The sequence below is a fragment of the Oreochromis niloticus genome, linkage group LG10 (genome assembly GCF_001858045.2).
Source record: "Oreochromis niloticus isolate F11D_XX linkage group LG10, O_niloticus_UMD_NMBU, whole genome shotgun sequence".
Classification (NCBI taxonomy): Eukaryota; Metazoa; Chordata; class Actinopteri; order Cichliformes; family Cichlidae; genus Oreochromis; species Oreochromis niloticus.
The window spans coordinates 4,043,988-4,067,466 of NC_031975.2; the positions used below are offsets into that span (position 1 = coordinate 4,043,988).

The window sequence follows — 23,479 nt, forward strand, 5'->3', positions numbered from 1 at the left end:
TGAGGCCGTGATTGACAACATGGTCCACAATTGTAGCCCTTATTTCATTAGGAATCCGCCTATATCTGCCTCTTCTCCCTCTTCCCCTTCCCCTTCCTCCCCGCATCCTCACCCCTCTTCCACGGTGCTGACCTTCCATTTTGTGTCACAGAAGTGTAGAAATGGTACACACTAGCTCCTGCGCAGTTTATATATGCTTGCCAATTGGGGATTCACAGGATTCATCCATAATTGACAGTGAACAAGTTGTTTGTCATTGGTTACAACTGAACTTTCACACGCCTCCTCATGAGTGACAGCTGTAATTCACCTGAGATCAATTGTTCAATTTCGGAGCCATTTCCAGGAAAAATGATACAGAAAGGTATAGGATTTGCTTGACAGATGGCCAATATTTGGCATGTGATAACTAGTTCAACAATTTTGTGTGTGATGACTCAAGCAATGGATGTATGACTATTAGTTTTATTGGGAACGACTATTCAGCATCCATAGGTATGATTACTTTTGACTGACATGACATAAGCAAATGGAAATGTCAGGAAGCAGCAGGGAAATGTATGGAAGCAACTGATTCATGTCCAAGATCATTTGCAGTTTGTTCAGAGAGGGGAGAAATTGCTACTATGATGTGCACAAATGACTGAGTGTTGTGGAGGTTGAACTAATAGTTATGAGAATTTCAATTCTGATCTGAGAAACGCACCAAAGCGACTGAGAAAAACTGTAATGTAAACCAACAGACAGGATTGGCATGAGGTGCATACTGAATCTACAAAACTGCAGAACATGGAACGTCAGCCTTGTGGAAGAGGGGTGAGGATCGGTGGAGGACGAGGACAAAACCGGGTAAGAAGAGGCCAACCACATAGACACGTTCCTGACGAAATCAGGGCAACACTTGTGGATCATGTGATAAACCATGGCCTCACAATGGCCGAGGCTGGTCGAAGGGTGCAGCCAAATGTTGGGAGAACTACTGTAAGTTCTATTATTCAGACATTTCGTCGGGAAAACAGGTGAGCATACTGTAATGTAGTTATTCCGCACAAACTAATTTGCTCTGCACTTTCATAGTCATACAGGAGACTTGCATTCGGACATGACCTTATAGATCTTTACATATAGACGTACTGTAACTGAAGCGCAGACTTGGCCCAGGTGTGGCATAGTGTGCTCTGGTACAATACAGTAATGCTGTAAAGAAAGGAGTTTTGAATGATAGTCATGTAACAATTACTGTAAGCATGTTTGCGCTTATTTATGTTTGTGTTTTTTCATCTGCATCTCAAAAAGGACTGCCAGACAACCTAGAAGAGGTGGAAGAGGTCCACTTTTGACTCCGCAGCAAGAGGAAAGAATTTGTGCAATGGTGGCTGCAAACAACGCTTTGAGACTGAGAGAAATACAAAGAACTGTCGTAGAAGATGACACCATCTTCGGAAATATTCAGTCAATATCAATTTCCACCATAGACAGAGTCCTCAGACGGAATGAAATGTCCATGAAGCAATTGTACAAAGTACCATTTGAACGGAACAGTGATCGAGTGAAGGAGCTCCGTCACCAGTATGTACAGGTAAAACATGTTTGCATATGTACCTCTGTTTACTGTAAAAGTTTAGGCCATGTACTGCACTTACATTTATGCATGTTACTGTAATCCTATTTACAATTCACACTGTACAATCTGTTGTGCCAAATGCTCCATTACAGACTTTTTTATTCTCATCCTTTGTATAGCGTATCCTGGAATTAAGATAAGATAAGATAAGATAACCTTTATTAGTCCCACACGTGGGAAATTTGTTTTGTCACAGCAGGAAGTGGACAGTGCAAAAGTTATGAAGCAAAAATTAGAATAAAATAAAATAAGAATAAATACAGTACACAACTGTACAGAATAGAATAAAATAAAATACTATATACAGTAGAATAAAATAGAATAAAATATACAATGAGATAAAAATAGAGTACAAATGCTATATACAACTGAGTAAAAATACAACGATGCCAGAAAAGATTATTGCACATTAGTGTTATTGCACATTTGTGGATGTGTGTGTTTGATCAGTTAAAGTCTTTATTGTGGAGTCTAACAGCAGTGGGGAGGAAAGACCTGCGAAATCTCTCCGTCCCACACCGTGGGTGCCGCAGTCTCCCACTGAAGGAGCTGCTCAGTGCTGTCACAGTCTCATGCATGGGGTGGGAGATGTTGTCCATCAGGGATGACAGCTTAGCCACCATTCTCCTGTCACTCACCACCTCCACTGGGTCCAGAGGGCATCCTAGAACAGAGCTGGCCCTGCGGATCAGCCTGTTCAGTCTCTTCCTGTCCCCGGCGGAGATGTTGCCGCCCCAGCAGACCACACCATAAAAGATGGCTGAGGCCACCACAGAGTCATAGAAGGTCTTCAGGAGTGGGCCCTCCACTCCAAACGACCTGAGTCTCCGCAGCAGGTACAGTCTGCTCTGCCCTTTCCTGTAGAGGGCGTCTGAGTTATGAGTCCAGTCCAGTTTGTTGTTCAGATGAACACCAAGGTACCTGTAGCTGTCCACAGCCTCAATGTCCATACCTTGGATGTTCAGTGGTTGCAGTGGAGGATGTTTGTGCCTGCGGAAGTCTACCACCAGCTCCTTGGTTTTACTGGCATTGATCTGGAGGTAGTTCAGCTGGCACCAGTCCACAAAGTCTTGAGTCAGTCCTCTGTACTCCTTGTCGTCCCCATCAGTGATGAGGCCGACTATTGCAGAGTCATCAGAGAACTTCTGCAGGAAGCACTGGGTGGAGTTGTGGGAGAAGTCTGCAGTGTAGATGGTGAAGAGGAACGGAGCCAGAACCGTTCCCTGTGGGGCCCCCATACTGCAGACGACCCTGTCCGACACACAGCCCTGAGTCCTCACATACTGTGGTCGGTCGGTGAGGTAGTCCAAAATCCAGGTAGTGAGGTGGTCCACTCCAGAGTTCTCCAGCTTGGGTATGAAAAAGGATGGCGAGCCAATGAACGGCTAGGAGCAGGACTCATTCTGCATTGAAGCTTCCGCTGGTTGGGTAGGAAGCTATCAAAGACGACGCTCTGTCCCCATTTCCAAATACACTGATTTCCACAATCATACACACCATTCCCCCCGTTTATGGACAATAGCGCTTGGACATCTCTCATGAACATTCAGATAAAACTCATGGACTTCAGTGTGGATCAGTGGTTTTGATGTTAACATGTGTTATTTATGGGGAACTGTTTTTTGAGAATCTATATTGCTTGGTATAAGCCATAATCAGAAGAATTTGCTTAGTTGTCTTTGTGCACCCCCACTGGGTCTTTGATTAATTGAATAGCTGCAGCAGGAGTGATTATTTAAGTTTCCTTTTCTTTTCTTGTTATTTTTCTTTGGGTTTTGGTTAAATACATGGTACCTGCAAAAGCATTTTGTGTTGTGTGTATTTATTAATTACTGCCTATCAGCTCCAGTAGCATTCCTAAATCTTCTGATTAACTTAATATTTCACTCAATACCTAGCCTGTATTAATTCATTAGCGCTTCATCAGTGTTACATTTCTTGGCGAGTCAGCCAGGAGCTGATTTGGTTAGTAATTAATATATATTCAAACTCACCAATTTATTTTTCCCCATAATGGAAGTTTTTGAGACGCTTGCCATTAAGATCCCAAATGCGGTTTTAATTGACGGAGTAACTGAGCACTCGGTTGATGAAGTTATGCATTTCCTTGAACAGTATGGTGACATAGGCCGCAAGGTTACTATAGATTCACCAGAATCTGAATTTAATAACATGCTTGTCGCTGAGTATGCTTCAGGTTTATCTTTAACACGTTTGTCTCAGTTGTTACCACACACATTTATTTCAGATTGTTAGAGTGAATTGTTAAATATTTGTCATTTTTATGTTTACCATTTGTACATTGTTTTAACTCTGTGAAGGAATTCTTTCTTTCTTCCCCTCCCCAGATTCTCGAGGTTCTGGGTGGGGGGCTGAAGTGTTTTATCACAGGAACATCCTTGTGGAGGTCTTTTTGATGTTTGGTAGAACTTCCTGCCCTTTGTATGGTTTCACTGTGTTATCTATGGTAAACCATACATTGGGTGTGGGGGACACTATCCTCTTTATGACCAAGGATGTTCCTCCTGCTTTTATGTTTTATGACCCTTTGATCAGCAACACACACGCACACACACACACACACACACACACACACTTGCATATACATACATACAGTGCCTTGTCTTTGTAACCAAAGGGGGTTGCGAGGGGAGGTGTTTTGTAAACTATTGTTTGAAGTTTGTCAATAAAAGCCAGCGAGAGGAGGCCCTCTTCGGGGTCATTTTCGTGCTGGACACAGAGGAGGCCTCCCTTGCGCAAGTAATCGATCGATCGCTGTTGCCTTGTTTTTCTTTCACGGGAATAAGTCCTGGATACAGCGGGGTCTGAGTTTAGACCCAACACAGATTCAGGTGACAAATTCCACATTGAAAGTCTATCTGAAATTTATGCATCAAAGGTTAGTGGTTCCAAGACAAATACTTACTTGGCAGACTTAAAAAGAATAGCCAAATTATCTGGGAGGGATTATGCAGAAGTCCTCAGTGAGGGGATGACCCAGATACGCCGGTCCCTTGCAGAGCTCAACCCGGAGACTCCAGTGGTTGCAAAACCAGAACAACCAGAAGATTCAAAACCTCCCGATTCAGTCTTTCCTCCTTCACTACCAGCCTCTCTTCCATCTAAGTCCCCTTCTGCTGCCAGTGGTGCTGAAGCACAAGGCGGAGAGAGGCATTCTGCCTCCATTCCAGCGGCTGATCTCAACCCTCCTGGAGTACAGCGCTATGTTGTGGAACACGTTGTTCGGAGTGGGGACAGCTCGCTGCATGCATTCCATCGACTGAGAGCGTTTTCTGGTAAAGTGCCCAGGCCAATTCAAGAGACAGATTATGATACGTGGCGGTCAGGTGTTGAATTAGCCCTGAAAGATCCATCTATATCTGATCTGCAGCGCACCAGACTGATTTGTGACAGTCTACTGCCTCCTGCCTGTAATATGGTAAAACATCTGAGCCTTGACACACCACCAGAAGTCTATATGAAACAACTTGACTCAGCCTATGGCACTGTGCAAGATGGGGAAGAGTTATATGCCAAGTTCATGGACACCTTCCAGGACAGTGGAGAAAAGCCTTCGGCCTATTTGCAACGTCTGCAGGTGGCATTACAGCATGCAGCAAAAAGAGGAGGTGTTTTAGAAAAAGACATGGACAAACGACTGTTGAATCAATTCTGCAGGGGATGTTGGGACAACAATTTAATATCGGAACTCCAACTTAAACAAAAGAAACACAACCCCCCCAAATTTACTGAACTTCTATTACTTCTTCGAACTGAAGAGGACAGAGAGGCAGCAAAGACATTAAGAATGAAACAGCATTTGGGACCAACAAAACAGAAAGCCACCACTAATGGCCAGTTTGCCAATACTGGGGAAGAAACTAACCTTTGTACTGCACTAACCACTCTGACTAAACAGCTCTCACAACAGATGGCAGCTATACAACAGCAGCTTGCAGCTTTGACAGCACAACAGTGTAATGTTATACGACTGTTTGCTGCCTGCCCAGCTTCAAAGCCGAAGAAGGTTGGTAAGAATCCGAAACCTAGCGTCTCCAGCCCTAAACCAGGGTTTTGCTTCCGCTGTGGAGAAGATGGTCACATTAAGCCACAATGTGAAAATGCACCCAATTCAGCATTGGTAAGTGCTAAGCGGAAACAATTTGACAACAAACAAAAGTGGCAGAAGCAAAAGTCCTCTGCTTCTGAGGATTTAAACTAGTTCCAGTTCCTGTTGAGGGGCAAACAGGAGCTGAGCTGGACCAACCTTGTCCCGCTAAGAACAAAAAGCATGTCAAGTGTGCAAAATTGCAGACAAAGATCCACACTAGATTACCGCCAGGATTAGTTGGATCCAGATGTACAGCAGAAGTCAACATTGCAGGTTGCAACTGCCCGTGTTTACTGGATACTGGTTCCCAGGTTACCACAATTCCAGTTTCATTTTACAACGAGCATCTCTCCGATCAGCCAGTCCACCCATTGAATGAGCTTCTTCAGGTGGAGGGGGCTGCTGGTCAGTGTGTTCCATACCTTGGGTATGTTGAAGTTGCCATGACATTTCCAAAAGACTTTCTTGGGAGTGACTTCCCAGTTCAAACGCTTGCACTTGTTGTTCCTGATGTGAGACCTGATTTTCCAACCTCAGTACTTATTGGCATGAATACACTTGAAATTCTTTATGAACAATTCTCTTCTAGTAACTGTTCATCATTCCAGCCTACCTCTTACGGGTACAGAGCAGTTCTGCAAACTCTCCAAGTGATGTACCAACAGAATTGTAATGATCATCTTGGTGTTGTGACCACCCTTAGTAAATCTCCTGTGCTAGTTCCAGCTGGCTGCACAGTTGTCGTCGAGGGTTCTGCCAAGCTTCTCAGCCCAGCTAGTCAATGTGTTGTCATTCAGCACCCGGGTTCAGGCCTGCCGGGTGGTTTGTGTGTCAGTAATTGTCTAGTCGCTCTTAAAGCTGGTACACACACTCAGGTTCCAGTTGTTGTATCAAACGGAACAGAGCAAGACATCTACATACCAGCTTTGAGTGTCATTGCAGAGCTGGGAGCCTATGACTGCATAGTCTCTGAGCACAGTGTGACCAACCCCCCAGATCGGGAGATGTTGTCAACACCCCTCACTTTCAATTTTGGTGAGTCACCAATACCAGCAGAATGGAAAGAACGGATCACAACAAAACTGAATGCCATGTCTGAAGTTTTTTCACATCATGACTTGGATTTTGGTTGCACTAAGGAAGTGAAGCATCACATCAAGCTCCATGACAATACCCCTTTTAAACACAAAGCAAGACCTATTCATCCCCAGGACATAGAAGCTGTTCGTAAACATCTTCGAGAGCTTCTAGATGCTGGTGTTATCAGGGAGTCGGAGTCATCATTTTCATCACCAATAGTGGTTGTCAAGAAGAAGAATGGAGACATTCGACTATGTATTGACTACCGCAAACTCAACCTGCAAACGATTAAGGATGCATATGCATTGCCCAACTTGGAGGAATCGTTTACAGCACTCACTGGATCGAAATGGTTCTCTGTGCTTGATCTCAAATCTGGTTATTACCAGATAGAGATGGATGAAGCTGATAAAGCCAAAACCGCTTTTGTAACGCCAATCGGGTTTTGGGAGTTCAACCGAATGCCTCAAGGAGTTACTAACGCACCTTCAACGTTCCAAAGACTCATGGAGAAGTGCATGGGAGACTTGCACTTGAAAGAGGTCCTGGTGTTTTTGGATGATTTGATCATATTCTCCAACACCCTTGAGGAGCACGAAGACCGTTTGCTGAGAGTGTTGAATCGCTTGAAAGAATTTGGGTTAAAACTTTATCCAGAAAAATGCAAATTCTTTCAGACATCCGTCCGGTACTTGGGCCACGTCGTTTCAGAAAATGGTGTTGAGACAGACCCAGAAAAGGTTGCCACCTTGAAATCCTGGCCAATTCCAACCAACTTGAAGACCTTGAAATCTTTTCTGGGATTCGCTGGCTACTATAGGCGTTTTATTAAGGGATATGCCATGATCGCCAAGCCACTCAACAACCTCACACGTGGGTACCCATCCACACGCAAAAGCTCCAAAAATGTGACTTCTAAGAGCTCACAGTTTGATCCCAAGCAATCCTTTGGTTCCAGGTGGAGTCCTGAATGTCAGTTGGCTTTTGATACTCTCATTGACAATCTTACCACTGCACCAGTTCTGGGTTTTGCTGATCCGGCACTGCCTTACATCCTCCACACAGATGCCAGCACCACCGGATTGGGTGCCGCCCTTTACCAAGAGCAAGAGGGGAGACTTAGGGTGATAGCCTATGCCAGTAGGGGTTTGTCATCTAGTGAAAGTTGTTACCCAGCTCACAAGCTTGAATTCTTGGCACTGAAGTGGAGCGTGACAGAAAAATTTCATGATTACTTGTATGGAGCAAGTTTTACAGTGGTCACGGATAACAACCCACTTACCTATGTCTTGACATCAGCAAAGTTGGATGCTACCAGCCATTGTTGGCTGGCTGCTCTTTCTACATTCTCGTTCAAGATACAGTATCGAGCTGGCAAGCAAAATCTGGATGCAGATGCACTTTCCCGTCGGCCCCATGATGGTACTTCCTCTAGTGAACCTGCTCAAAAAGATGAGGAGCTAATTAATCAGTTCACTCAACAACATCTCTCAAGCAGCAGTGACGGTGAAATATCAGCTGAAGTCGTCGATGCGATTTGCCAAAGCTGTGTTGTCAGGACCCAAGCTGAGAATAGTTTGGTCGAATCCCTTTCCATCAACACAGCAGTGCTTCCTGAGAATTACTCAGAAGATTCCCATGGACTTCCTGTTATTTCCACCATATCCCATTCTGAGCTTTATGAAAAACAGAGAACTGAGCCAACTCTCCGGGAGGTTATTCACCAGTTGGAGACAGGAGAAAAAGTTCCTCTGACAGCCAGGAAAGAGCTTCCTGAAATTCCTCTTCTCCTTCGAGAACTGAATAAATTGGAGCTGATTGATGGTATTCTCTATAGGAAGAGATATGAAAATGAACAACCATCATACCAACTCGTCCTTCCGACAGAACTGCGGCAAACTGTTCTCCACAACCTTCACAATGATATGGGCCACCTGGGAGTTGAACGGACCCTTGACCTTGCCAGGACTCGGTTCTATTGGCCAAGAATGGCAGTGGATGTGGAAAATAAAATAAAAACCTGTGGCCGGTGCATTCGCCGGAAAAGCTTGCCAGAGAGAGCTGCTCCTCTTGTTAACATTCGGACATCACGTCCACTTGAACTCATTTGTATGGATTTCCTCAGTCTTGAGCCCGATACCAGCAACACCAAAGACATCCTGGTACTGACAGATCATTTCACCAAATATGCCCTTGCCATTCCAACACCAAACCAAAAGGCAAAAACTGTGGCTAAATGTCTTTGGGAAAACTTCATTGTTTATTATGGAATTCCAGAAAGACTCCATACAGATCAAGGGCCAGACTTTGAGTCGAAATTGATAAAGGAGTTATGTGCCCTGTTGGGAGTCCAAAAGTGTCACACAACACCGTATCATCCAAGAGGAAACCCAGTAGAGAGGTTTAATCGCACTCTACTGGCCATGTTGGGAACTCTTGAACCCAAACAGAAATCCAAATGGAAACAGTTTGTAAAACCACTCGTCCATGCATACAACTGTACCAAAAATGAAGTCACTGGCTACACCCCGTACGAACTAATGTTTGGACGTTGTCCTCGTCTCCCCATTGACCTTGCTTTTAATCTTCCTATACGTGAGAAAGAACATCAGCCACATTCACAGTATGTCCAAGACTTAAAAGCTAGGTTGAAGGAAAGTTATCTGCTATCTTCAAAGAATGCTGCAAAAAACGCTGAGAGGAACAAGACTCGATTTGACCAACGTATTATACCATCCAAGCTGGAAGTTGGAAGCAGAGTTTTGGTGCGGAACATGAGGCTGAGAGGTAAACATAAACTTGCTGACAAATGGGAACCAGATGTCTTTGTAGTGCTGAGATGTGCCAAAGATCTCCCCGTCTACACAGTAAGACCTGAATGCAAAGACGGCCCAATTCGCACATTGCACAGAGATCTCCTCCTTCCGTGTGGGTTTCTTCCTGCGACAGAGTCAGGAACATCAGATGAGACTATTCCAATCACACCCTCTTTAACTCGTCAACAGACCAAGAAACAGCAGGAATCTCCGGAGTACTTTGTTGAAGAGAATGAATTGGAACAGACCTTTGTCCATCTTGCCCCGCTCCCAATGGAGTTTAGGGTGGAGAAGTCTCTCAACCCCCTACAGTCTTTTCCCAGTGGTGAGGAGGAAAACCTTGCTCCAACACCTACACCAGAAATGGAATCAGCTGGGGAAGCTCTGTTAGGATCTCAGAGTGAAAAACCATTGGAGTTTAATGCTGATGAGACATCTGAGGAAGATTTGCTTGAAATCTTACCTGAACTCATTCTTGAAACTGTATCTACAGACTTGTCCGATCCTGAAGTTTCTGACAACTTGACAGCCGAGCCTAGTCCTGTGACATTACCAACTCTTAATAGCTCAGATTCGGTTATTGACATCCCTCTGAGGCGATCAACGCGTCACCGATCACCACCTAGGCGACTTCAGTATGCCCACTTAGGCAATCCATTGATATCAGTTGTTCAGTCTCTGTTACATAGTCTGTCAGATGCTTTAACCACCACAACCACCGATTCTAACTCTTCAGTCATACATATTGTGTAGTGTTAACATGCAACGTGCATGTATTCAAGGGGGGAGGGTGTAACCCAGAGTGAAATCTGTTCACTAGCATCTAGTAATTTCCTGCACTTATTTCCTGCCATTGAACACATGACTCCAACCACATGACTTTGCTCAGCCAATCGGATGGCATGAAGGTCATAGTAAGCCTGTCCCGGCTTCCTCCCGTCAGATGCGTGGAGGCAAGCCAGGTGACAGAGCTGTTGCAGGTTTGTATTGGCAAACATTTGCTTTTCCCGTTTTAATGCATTTTTTTTTAACATCAACTAACTTATGCAACTTAGACGCTGATTACTGTGAGCCAGAGCCATAGTGTTGTTTTGCACTGAACAGAACGGAATTGGCCAGGTGAACCTTTTTGGGTATGAAAAAGGATGGCGAGCCAATGAACGGCTAGGAGCAGGACTCATTCTGCATTGAAGCTTCCGCTGGTTGGGTAGGAAGCTATCAAAGACGACGCTCTGTCCCCATTTCCAAATACACTGATTTCCACAATCATACACACCATTCCCCCCGTTTATGGACAATAGCGCTTGGACATCTCTCATGAACATTCAGATAAAACTCATGGACTTCAGTGTGGATCAGTGGTTTTGATGTTAACATGTGTTATTTATGGGGAACTGTTTTTTGAGAATCTATATTGCTTGGTATAAGCCATAATCAGAAGAATTTGCTTAGTTGTCTTTGTGCACCCCCACTGGGTCTTTGATTAATTGAATAGCTGCAGCAGGAGTGATTATTTAAGTTTCCTTTTCTTTTCTTGTTATTTTTCTTTGGGTTTTGGTTAAATACATGGTACCTGCAAAAGCATTTTGTGTTGTGTGTATTTATTAATTACTGCCTATCAGCCCCAGTAGCATTCCTAAATCTTCTGATTAACTTAATATTTCACTCAATACCTAGCCTGTATTAATTCATTAGCGCTTCATCAGTGTTACACAGGACCAACCGCTCCAGGGTCTTCATCAGGTGGGATGTCAGAGCCACCGGCCTGTAGCTGTTGAGGTCCTTGGGCCGTGAAGTCTTTGGCACTGGTACAACACAAGAAGTTTTCCAGAGCTGTGGGACTCGTCCCAGCCTCAGGCTTAGGTTGAAGAGGTGCTCCATCACCCCACACAGTTGGTCCGCGCAGGACCTGACGACCCTCGAGCTGATGCCATCTGGACCCGCTGCCTTCTTGGCTTTAATCCTCCTCAGTTCCCTCCTAACCTGGGTGGTTGAGAGAGACAGGCTGGAGCCTTGTGTTGAGTGTGTATTGGATGCTGTTGTTGGGGGTGGGGAGGGGTGAGCAGGGTGAATAGAGGAGGTGTGAAGTGTCTGAGGTGTCAGAGGTGGAACAGCAGCAGTGGGGGTGGGTGAGTCTGCAGCCGATGTTGGAGACTGCCTCATGGCTGAATCAAATCTGTTGAAGAAATGATTCAGTTCATTCGCCCACCTCACATCCCTCCCAGGCAGAGAGTTCTGATGTTTGTGGCCTGAGATGGTTCTGAGGCCTCTCCAGACTTCACCAACTTTATTTTGCTGAAGCTGGTTCTCCATCTTCTGCCTGTAGCTGTCCTTCCCATTCCTTATCAGTCCCCTCAGCTCTCTCTGCACCCTTTTCAACTCCTCTTTGTCTTTGGATTTGAAGGCCCTCCTCTTCTGCTTGAGGACAGCTTTAATTTCTGGGGTAATCCAGGGTTTGTTGTTGGAGAAACACCGTACAGTCCTGGTAGGTACGGTGTTATCCACACAGAAATTAATATAGTCAGTAATGCATGTAGTAAGGCTGTCGATGTCCTCTCCGTGGTCGTCACAGATCACCTCCCACACAGTCGACTCAAAACAATCCTTAAGAGCCTCCTCGCTCTCCTCTGACCATCTCTGCACTGTGCGGGTGGCTGGTGGCTCCCTGTGCACTAAGGGCTCATACACAGGGACAAGGTGCACCAGGTTATGGTCAGATCTGCCCAGGGGAGGGAGAGGTGATGAACTGTATGCCTCTTCTGCATTGGCATACAGTAAGTCCAGTGTTTTATTGTCTCTGGTTGGGCAGGTCACATACTGGGTGAAGGTGGGCAGTGTGGAGTCCAGTGAGGCATGATTGAAGTCCCCTGATATTATGAGAAGGGCTCTCGGAGATTGTGTTTGCAGTCTGCTGACCACAGAGTGGAGAGAGTCACAGGCTGCATCCACGTTGGCCGAGGGGGGGACATCTCTGCTGCAGAGTTGTTCTTTTACAGTGATGTGCCCGGGGTTACACCATCTGTCATTCACAAACACTGCCAGTCCCCCTCCTTTCCTCTTACCGCTGTCTCTCGTCCTGTCCGCTCGCAGCAGCTGGAATCCCGGTAGTGTCACGCTTGTGTCCGGAGTTAGCGGTGTTAGCCACGACTCCGTTAGCATCATGATGCTACATTGCCGATACTCCCTCTGTGACCAGGTTAGCGACGTGAGCTCATCCATCTTATTGGGCAAAGATCTTACATTTCCAATAATTACTGAAGGAAGAGATGGTCGATAACGTCTCCTTCTCGGGCGACAACGAATTGGAGGCCAGGGAACCCCTGCACACGTTTGTATATCTTGACGAAGCGGGATTCAATCTCGCAAAAGGCAGACGGCGTGGACGAAATCACATTGAAGAAAGAGCCACCATTGATGTCCCAGGCCAACGAGGAGGAAATATTACAATGTGTGCAGCAATCTCAGGAAATGGCGTTCACACCCATATTCCTCGTATTGGTGCATACAATACACAACACCTGTTGGCTTTTCTGGACGCTCTTTATAGGGACCTAATCCCACAAAATGAAAGGGATGATCCTGGTGACAATCGGACAATGTATGTAGTGGTTTGGGATAATGTTAGCTTCCATCACTCTGCTGTAGTCAGGCAGTGGTTTGCAGCACACGACAGGATGCTTATGGAGTTTCTTCCTCCTTACACTCCATTCCTCTTCCTGGAGGTGGAAGGTATATGACAGGCATCCACATACCCAAATGACCCTGCTAGCAGCTATGGATGCAGCTTGTGATGACATCACAGCAGAGTCCTGCAGAGGGTGGATTCGACACTCCAGAAGATACTTTCCCCGATGCATTGATAGAACTGACATTCGCTGTGATGTTGATGCAAATATGTGGGCAGACAGACGGGAGCGCCTAGATATCAATGATTGATATGCAGCAGTGTCTGTTTTTCAGGGGGGTTTTTTGTTTCATAACTACTGCAGTAAGGTTTACTGTCTAAGTGAGTTTATGTTTGCTGTAAGATGTTTGATTTACTGTATTTCCCCAGTTGCACAATGCTGTGCACAGTTTCAATTGGATATTATCAAGAGTGCATATGAAGTGTCTTGAGTTTCCTTTACAATTTATGGTTTTCAACATGCCATGCATGCTGTCCAGACTTGACATGTCATTGGGAAGCACCTACAAAGAAATCCGTCACAATGAGAACATGTTCACACCATTTGATTTTGTGACCAAAGGTGCTGGTGTACTGACTTGTAATTGTGACAGCCCAGACACTTTGATTGATATAAGTACTTGCTTTTGATTAATATATTATCTGTTTTGATTAAGGGACTTGCTTTTGAAGCATTGACTACTTATTTGAGCAACTGACTTGCTTTTGAACAACTGACTTTTCTTTTTGATGAAGTGACTCACTTTTGCAAGTTATCCACCATGTTTTGCATTTTGCACTAATTGTTTTGTGAAGAGCCTTAGTAGTGGTGCAGAGATCAATTCTGTTGTGAGAAATGCACCAAAGCAACTGAGAAAAACTGTAACATCTATGTTTGCTGTAAGACTTCCTCACCCTTATTAAATCATTTAATCTCACTCAGTGGGTGAGGGATCTAACTTATGAGTTGGTGCTGCCATACAGTCTGGATGTTTGTATTACGGAAATCAAAGACTGTGGGATATCGGATCATTTCCCTGTGATGTTTAACATGGTGGTGTGTAACCTGGAGTTGAACAACAAGTTGCGCATGATAAATCCATCAATCTGTTCAGTTTTTTTACGCTTTCACTAACTCTGCCCTCTATAATGCCAACCCTTGTGCAGAATTACCCATTGAAGAGCTAGCTAATCTTTTTAACTCAACATGCTCTGGTATCCTTGACTCTGTTGCTCCATTCAGGACTAAACACACAAAATCTTCACATCAGCCTTGGCTGAATGAAACCACCCACGCTCTCAACGAATGTTGACACACAGAGAGAAAGTGGAAGGATCATAAACTCCAGGTGCCTCTAGGCATCCTACATGGATGCTGCTTATCAAAATATCAGATGACTGTTAAATCTGCAAAATCTGCTTTCCTGTCGAACCTAATTTCTAGCAACAGTCACAAGCCCAAGTTTTTTTTTTTTTTATATTTTAATTCTTTGATTAACCCCTGTGCCACTGTTCCTGTCAAGGCTTCATCTGCACTTTTTGAAATAGTTTGTTGAAAAAAATATCCGCTTTAAGGTTTCCACATTCAAAGGCACTCCTAAACCTAGATCCACTTTCAAAATGCTCTGCTGTTTTTTAGCAGTTTGAGTCTGTTCCTTTAAAACAGAAAAAGTAAGTAGTTGATCATTAAGACCTTCTAATTCCCCTCAGGATATCGTCCACTTTCTCAATGAAACTCTTCACATTGTTGGGCCTACTATTTTCCAGGTGCTTTCAAACATACTGTTGTGCAACCCATTATTAAAAAGGAAAATCAGGATCCAAATGTTCTTTCTACCTACAGAAAGGTAGAAATCATTTTTGTGTCCAGACCTTTTTAGATACTCTTGGCAATTGTGAAAAGTTCTAATCTGGTTTTAAATCTCATCAGTTTTAAAACAGCACTTTTAAGAGTTTTTCATGATCTTTCTTGGTCTGCTGTTTTGTCCTTTTAACTGTTGATCATAACATTCCCACTTCACAAGAAAGGCGACACCCTCGAGTGCAAGAACTACTGCAGAACTAGTCTCCTTTCCATCATTGGTTAGATCTTCATGAAAATCATTCAGTCGTGCCTACAAAAGCACCTTGAGCAGTCAAGCAGAGAAGAGCAAGCCGGCTTTCGACCTGGGCAGGGATACTGTGATCAGATCTTCGTTTTTCGCCAGCTGATCGAGCAAAGATTTTGATGTGGACAGTGATTGTCTTCATCAACTTCAAATCCGCTTTCAAATGCATCGACTGGACCACCCTGTGAAGAATGTTAGAAGCCAAACACATCTCCAAGAAGATAATTACCCTCCTCAAATCAGCCAACCACGGCTCAACCAGCCTTGTGCACATACTAAACGACTTATCTGAAGAATTCAAAATAAGAACTAGCGTCAGGCAAAGTGATGCATTATCCCCCCTGCTCTGCAACGTTCTGATCGATGCATATCTGCAGGACCCTTAACAACCTCAGCCCCATCTTTGCAGAAGATGACCCAGAGGCTACAGACATCCTATACAACATCGCCCAGTGCTGAGAAGACCTTACTACTGACGGGTCGCCAGCCACCATGAATCTCGAAGGCATGCAAATCGAACAAGTGCAGCAATTCAAATACCTCGGCTCTCAGTGGCACCAATGGCGGAAATACACTTCAGTCAAGTGACGGCGGCATTCGCCTACTTCCAATGGTTATCTGAAAGAAGACAAACGTCACCCTCATCTTCAAAATCCGTCTGCACAGTACTGCACACTGGTACTGTCCATTCTTCTCTATGGATCCGAGACCTGGGTCATCCTCAAGCATGACATCAACAAGCTCAAGACCTTCAAATGCGCTGTTTGTGTCAGATTCTCAGTGTCCCTCTGTGATGTCTAAGCAACAGCGCGATACGTAGTCAATGTCACCAGCAGCCCTCGATGGAAGGGCTGCTGGTGACATTGACCACGGGGTCTCTTTTGGGTCCCACTTTGTTCTCTTTATACATGCTCCCTTTGGGATAAATCTTCAGGAAATACAACATTCAACATGTTTTTGGAAGTCATGCCCCCAACTGGTACTCTTGGACCTCTTGTTTGTCATTATTCCCAGACTGTACGACATCTCTGACTTGTTTTAGATAGCTCTTTTAAATTAGAGATCCAAGTCATGTGAAATTGCCAAAGCAAAGCCTTATCTCTGTCCTAAAGACCTAGACAAAACATATTGATGCCTCCATCTCTTCTACTGCATTTTTTTTAATTTGGGTTTTAAACACGTCTGTCCATCATGTACAGTTGGTCCAAAATGGCGCTGCAGGTCTTTTAACAGGTGTTAGGTTTGATCACATCACTCCAGTTTTAGCAAATTTACACTAGCTCCCTGTCCATTATTGTATTGATTTTAATATTCTTTTACTTAATTTCAAAGTTTTAAATGGTATGACGCCCAGCTATTTAAGCAAATCCTAAACATATATAACCCCAAAGAGCACAGAGATCGTCTAGCCAGATGCTCTTGGTACAAACGAGATCCTGTAAGTGCTTGCAGTGCTTAAACTCTGGAATAACTTGCCACTTGATATTTGTATTTCAGAGTCTATACAGTTTTTCAAATCCCATCTTAAAACTCATTTTGTTATGTTGGCTTTTAATTTGAGTTCAGTTTGAGTACCATCAGGTTTGCTTTTTGTTTGTTTTTGTCATGGCAATCTCTCCCATTCACTGCACTATTGTTGTTTTTCTCTCTCATGGTACTCTACCCATTCACTGAAGGTACAACACATCTCATCACATTTTGCCTTTGCACTCCTATATAATTTTCTGGAAACACGTATATATATTTATATAAACAAATATTTCCTTACAATACCACAATAGGTGTGACAGCCTCTTATCCTCTTACATGGCAGTACAGCAGCCTTGCGATCCTAGCACGATCTGATATCCTCGTGTTGGTGTTGTTCCCACATCATCATAATTAATGTTGTTCCAGGTTCAACATCGCAAGTGACCAATCACCTTCTTGTGACATCATTCTTTTGCGACTTTGAAAAATACCCGCATTAGCTAACCAGTGTTCTCTAGACCAGCGGTCCCCAACCCAGGGAAACCGAGTTAACGATAAAAGCGTGAAAAAAAAATAACGATAAAAACCCTGAAAACCATAAATTTCACACCCGAGCCTCAACTCTTGTGCCCAGTACCAAACGACTCTGGTCCATGGCCCAGGGGTTGGGGACTGCTGCGCTAGACAGAGAATAGAGTGTCAATGTATATATATATTATGAAAGTACAGGTAAATTTAGCTGCCATAAAAATGTTGTCAGGCAAAATCGCAGTAGCTTCCCTGATCATTTTACAGACATAAGTAAAGAGAAATTGATCTAAATAGCCTAGCCCAGGGGTGCCCAATCCTAGTCCTCGAGAGCTACTGTCCTGCAGCTTTTAGATTCATCCTTGTTCCAACACACCTGAATCAAATGAATGTCTTGTTATCAGGCCTTTGCCAAACTTGATGACATGCTGAAGAGGTCATCAAACCATTTGATTCAGCTGTGTTGGAGTAGGGATGCATCTAAAAGCTGCAGGACAGTAGCTCTCGAGGACTAGGATTGGGCACCCCTGGCCTAGCCTAATGGTTGTGTGCTGAATCTATGAATAAAAATATCAACTGTAAACATAATTAACTGGCCCATAGCTGTGGAAATTGACTTGAATTCTTGAGTCTATGGAGATTACCAATAATTTATCCCTCTACTGCATAGCATTGCCCTGAGGCAACAAACCACATTTTCAAGCCTCACACTGGCCCATCAAACAAACCCAACTTGTTTTTTTAATAATGCTACCAGGCACATCTCTGTCCAATAAAATGATGAGTTGAAGGTAGTGTGACTTTCATCTGGGGGGTGGACATCCCTTTCTACAAGCTGCACTACATGAGAGGCATCTCCAGTAGGAGGTAAGATAAAGATCTTTACATGTTTATAGTGAAATAAATGTATATAAGAAATACTTGCATGTGAATGAATATGTTAAGAAGTATATTTGATTGTTTGTTCTACTTTTTAAAATTTATTTATACAGTAGAACTGTTAATTTTCATTCGTTGCCTCAAGGCAACACTGTGCAGTTAGCCTAATTTTTTTCAGGCAATGTAATGCATTAAGCATATGTGTGTAGAGATCTGTTTGTGTGCATTTTTATGATCATAGTCATATGGTTGGTCAGTCAGTTGGTAAAGTAATTGTGTGTGTGTGTCTGTGTGTGGATGTGTATTACTTATTGTTGTGGGGACACAAATCTGTTTACACACTCACATTGTTAGATCCAAGAAATGGTACCACCTGCTGGTGTTCCACTTCCTGGACATGATCATCATCACCACCTGACTGCTCTACAGAAGAGACTGTGAAAACACTGGCATGGAGCAGAAAGACCAAATGAGGCTCTATACCTTCAAATCATACATTGTAGAGGGCCTCTGCATGTGTGGGAAGAGCCTGGAGAAGAAGAGAGGTCGTCCCAGCCAGTCCATTGCTGGCGCATATAAGGAGAAGAGGAAGAAAGGACGCACAGCTCCCATTCCAGTCCAAGATGTCCGCCTGGATCAAACAGCCCACTGGCTGATCATGACTGGGGACAAGGGACGATGCAGGGTGCCAGGGTGCAATGGTATACCAAAAGCAATGTGCCACAAATGCAATGTGCACCTCTGCTTCACCCCCGACCGCAACTGCTTCCTGAGGTTCCACACTGAATGAACAAGACAGATCCCTGATCAAATGTTGGATGTATTTTGGTGTTTTATTGTTCTGTGAAATCTTTACATTGTTTATTTGTTGTTTGTTTATTTGTTCATCCTTGTTGTACTAATAAAACTTATTATAGAATAACTTGGTGTTTGACTACCCTTGTCGCACAATGTTGCCTTGAAGCAACAAACCAATATCTGTTTAGGGGGGGTGTCAAATTTTATGACTGATATATTATTAGGGACCCTAAAGCTCCCCCAAAATAGGGTGAAATATTTTTTCCCCCCAAAATTAAAAAGTCATGCAGTAGAGGGTTAAAAAGGGCTAAATCTGTCCTGGGCCATCGTGTAAAAGTTGGGCCTGGGACATTATATGATAGCTTGTTAATAATGGAATGAAAATTAATGATTGTATTCACTTGTGAAAAAAAAGTGTAACACATCCAAATGTTATGTTCTTATGTCCTTGCATAAACTGTGACTCCTTCAGAATGTCAGGTAAATGCCAGCTCATGTTGAGTAATCAATCAATCAAGCCTTTATTTGTCAAATGCAATGTTACACATAAACCTGCAGTGAAAATTTGACCCCCTTTTGACCATACAATCATTGCACAAACATCACATTGGGAAGACGGGTCGGAAACAGGTAGGGAGGTAAGAAAACGGTGAAAATAACATACACAATAACAAAAGACAAGCTCAAGCGCAGAATCCAAGCAGAGAACATGTCAGCTCAAGTTTTCAGAGGTTTGGTTGGGGTAGGTTTAAATTTTGTGATTTTGATGTCACCTGAAATAAATCCAGGTTACTCGTATCACTGATATGACAATGTGGCTGGAAATTGTGCATTTGCTGCAACGTATACACAGTTACACCATGTGAACAAAACCATTTAACTTATATTTGTGTATGTGCTCTTTTGGTGTTTGTACTTTTTCTTTTTTAGGGTCATAAAGCCAAACTACCTGCAATGGTTCTTGACAGGCCCAAGAAGGCCAAAACTAAACTGTGTTTAGTGTCCTGAGCGAAGAAGAGGCTGGGGAGCTAGCCTTTGGCTTTGCTGGAAGATTGGCCTGTGATGTCACAAGAAACTGTCAGGGTTTCTGGGTCGTTGACCCAGTATTCTTAGTTCATGTTCACTGTTTATATTCTGTCTGTTTCACTTCCTGTTTTATTGTGTTAACCTTGGTCCATGTGCATTATGTTCAGTCCTCTTCCCATTTATCATTAGTTCATTATGTTCAGCTGTGTACTCACCAGTTTCTAATCACTCCTCACTTAGCCTGTGTATTTATGTTCCTCAGTTCAACCAGTCCAGTGTCGTGTCATTGATGTTCCTGTGATGTTGTTCCTGTCGCGTGTCCAGTTCAGTAAGCCAGCTAGTCTACCAGTCCATTAAGTTCCGCCAGCCATCCTGTCATCTTTTGTCCCCGTTTCCAATAAACCTCCTCATTCTGCACCAAGAGTCCTGCGTGTGGGTCATCTCTTCCTCGCCTCTGCACACGACCCCTGACAGAATGACACGACCCGCTTTTGAGCGGCAGGAGGCAGCGCTCTCCATTTGGACGGAGAAGCTCAAGGGGAAACAGCGGCTCTTCGCGGAGCAAGAGCACATCTTCGAGGGAACTCGCCTGGCTCTGGGCGGGCCTTGGAGACGCCGCGTTCCCCCACCTGCTGCCTCACCTGCACCGGAGCATTCGCCGCGGAGAGTGGACGTTTCACACCGCGCTGCGGCCGTTCCCTCTCTCGCGGGTCCGCTCCTCGCTCACACGCCATCTGCCTCATTCACCGGACCTTCAACCTCGCCACGGCACAGCGGCTCCGCCTCCCACCTCGGCTCAACAGAGGCTCCCGCGCCAGAGGCTCGGATGTGTACCCCGCCCGCTTCCTCTTCCCGGAGAAAGCGGCGCACACGCCGCCATAAAATGGACTATTTCCAGCAATTCCCGGTGGTGAGTTCCAGTGACTGTTTTCCACCCTCATTCGATTCCTCATTTAAAACCACCGATGTTTCCCTCCTGGAGGATTCTGTGGACTGGGAAGATTTTTTCTGTTCTGCTCCCCCAAAGACTGTAAATAGTGATGGCAGAGAGACCAGACTAAAACCCGTTAGACCTGTCAGTGTCACTCACCCAGTTGTTATTTCCACTCCTATCAGCCAGCCTACACCCCCACCTGTGCCAGCTCCCAGGAGGAGGGCAGCTGCGACCCAGTCTACCTCCACACCCGCTCCTGTTTCTCGGGTGGGGGTGACTGGTGTCCAGCCACCTCCTGTGCCTGTTCCATCGCCCAGGCTGAGGGCAACCAGAACCCCGCCTGACCTCCCTAGAAGCGCGAAAGAGCTAGCCTCTCCACCTGTCAGTTCACCACTTCATCCACCGCCTGATCCAGCTTTTCACGCCCTCGCACTGTCCCTGGTTAGGCTAGCTGAGGTGTCCCCTGCTCAGGCACCAGCTTTATTAGCCCAGGCTGTAGCTTTATCTCCCTCACTAGCACAGTCTATAGCTCAGCCACCAGCCACACCAACCACAGCTCCGTCGTCAGCCTCACCCACCTCTATTCATCCCTTAGCATCCCCACTCCAGTCAGTTCACTCACCTGCTGTTCAGCTTCCAGCCCAGTCAGTTCACTCACCTGCTGTTCAGCTTCCAGCCCAGTCAGTTCACTTTCCTGCTGTCCAGTCACCTGCAGCTCAGGCGGCTCCTGTCCAGTCACCTGCAGCTCAGGCGGCTCCTGTCCAGTCACCTGCAGCTCAGGCGGCTCCTGTCCAGTCACCTGTAGCTCAGGCGGCTCCAGTCCAGTCTGTAGTTCAGTCTCCTCCCGTTCTCCAGTCTCCCGTAGTTCAGTCTCCTCCCGTTCTCCAGTCTCCCGTAGTTCAGTCTCCTCCCGTCCTCCAGTCTCCCGTAGTCCAGTCTGCTCCCGTCCTCCAGTCTCCCGTAGTCCAGTCTGCTCCCGTCCTCCAGTCCCCCGTAGTCCAGTCTGCTCCCGTCCTCCAGTCCCCCGTAGTCCAGTCTGCTCCCGTCCTCCAGGCCCCCGTAGTCCAGTCTGCTCCCGTCCTCCAGGCCCCCGTAGTCCAGTCATCTCCTGTTCCTCCGGCCCCTGAAGCTCAGTCTCCTGTCCTCCAGTCTTGTCCTCTCCAGCCTGTCCAGTCTGTCATCCAGTCGCCCGTCCTCCAGCCAGTCCAGTCTGTCATCCAGTCGCCCGTCCTCCAGCCAGTCCAGTCTGTCATCCAGTCGCCCGTCCTCCAGTCAGTTCAGTCTGTCATCCAGCACCCTGTGGTTCAGTCACCCGTTCTCTCACCTTCTGTAGTCCAGTCTTCTGTAGTCCACTCACTCATTCACCATCCATTTCAGTTCCCGGACCCGAAGCCACAGCATCCAGAGCCAGCTGTGAGCTCTCCTGCTCCTCAGCCAGGGGTTTCCGCACCCGCTGGCCCGGTCGCTCCTCAGCCAGGGGTTTCCGCACCCGCTGGCCCGGCCGCTCCTCAGCCAGAGGCCTCCGCGCCTCCTGGCCCAGCCTGTCTCCAGCCAGAGGCCTCCGCGCCTCCTGGCCCAGCCTGTCTCCAGCCAGAGGCCTCCGCGCCTATTGACTCTGCAGCTGTTGCTCCATCACTGCCGGCTCCCATGCAGTCGCCTGGCCCAGCCTTGGCCTCGTCTTCTGCTCCGCCTGGTCCTGCTTCAGCGTCGCCTGGTCGTGCGGCTGCCACGCCGCCGCCCGAGCCTGCACCTCGGAATCGCTGGCCACTTTCCAGGCCACCAGCTGGATGTCATCGCCAGCGTGGTCGACCACCGGACCAGCTCAGCGGCCGCCGCCGTCTTCCTCGCGGCCGCCCACCGGCCGCCGCAGTCTTCCTCGCGGCCGCCCACCGGACCTCCTCAGCGGCCGCCGCCGCCGCCTTCCTCGCGGCCGCCCACCGGACCGACTTCAACGTCGCCGCCGCCTTCCTCGCGGCCGCCCACCGGACCGACTTCAGCGTCGCCGCCGCCTTCCTCGCGGCCGCCCACCTGAACTGTCCGGGCTAAGCCACTGGCCGCGTGGCCGCCCACCTGAACTGTTTTTGTTTCGGACTCCGTCCCTCCATCCTGGGCCCCCTCCGCCCTCCCTGTTCTGGTTTTTCGTTCTTTTGGCCGTCGGGTGCCGGCCTTTGAAGGGGGGGTACTGTCAGGGTTTCTGGGTCGTTGACCCAGTATTCTTAGTTCCTGTTCACTGTTTATATTCTGTCTGTTTCACTTCCTGTTTTATTGTGTTAACCTTGGTCCATGTGCATTATGTTCAGTCCTCTTCCCATTTATCATTAGTTCATTATGTTCAGCTGTGTACTCACCAGTTTCTAATCACTCCTCACTTAGCCTGTGTATTTATGTTCCTCAGTTCAACCAGTCCAGTGTCGTGTCATTGATGTTCCTGTGATGTTGTT

At 46.0% G+C, this 23,479-nt stretch overlaps 1 protein-coding gene across 3 annotated transcripts; it reads left to right on the forward strand.

Annotated features, from left to right (window-relative positions):
- Positions 1–727: 727 nt before the first annotated feature.
- On the forward strand, positions 728–13,629 carry LOC109203768 (uncharacterized). 3 transcript variants are annotated; one of them, XM_019363470.2, is made up of 3 exons: positions 728–981; positions 1,297–1,579; positions 13,401–13,629. In XM_019363470.2, exons 1-3 carry the CDS (start codon positions 923–925, stop codon positions 13,551–13,553), a joined length of 495 nt encoding a protein of 164 aa, XP_019219015.1. In that variant the 5' UTR covers positions 728–922; the 3' UTR covers positions 13,554–13,629. The 3 variants fall into 3 exon arrangements, with proteins under 3 accessions (XP_019219015.1, XP_019219013.1, XP_019219014.1); XM_019363468.2 differs by having other exon boundaries at positions 728–1,019; positions 13,401–13,627; XM_019363469.2 differs by having other exon boundaries at positions 728–1,019; positions 13,404–13,625.
- The last annotated feature ends 9,850 nt before the right edge of the window (positions 13,630–23,479 follow it).

Excerpts from the sequence above, each read along its gene's own strand:
- LOC109203768 (XM_019363468.2), top strand. The coding sequence starts at position 790 with ATGGAACGTCAGCCTTGTGGAAGAGGGGTGAGGATCGGTGGAGGACGA. Across the intron at positions 1,020-1,296 it reads ACATTTCGTCGGGAAAACAG|GACTGCCAGACAACCTAGAA; the intron begins GTGAGCATACTG and ends CATCTCAAAAAG. Across the intron at positions 1,580-13,400 it reads TCCGTCACCAGTATGTACAG|CAGCTATGGATGCAGCTTGT; the intron begins GTAAAACATGTT and ends TGACCCTGCTAG.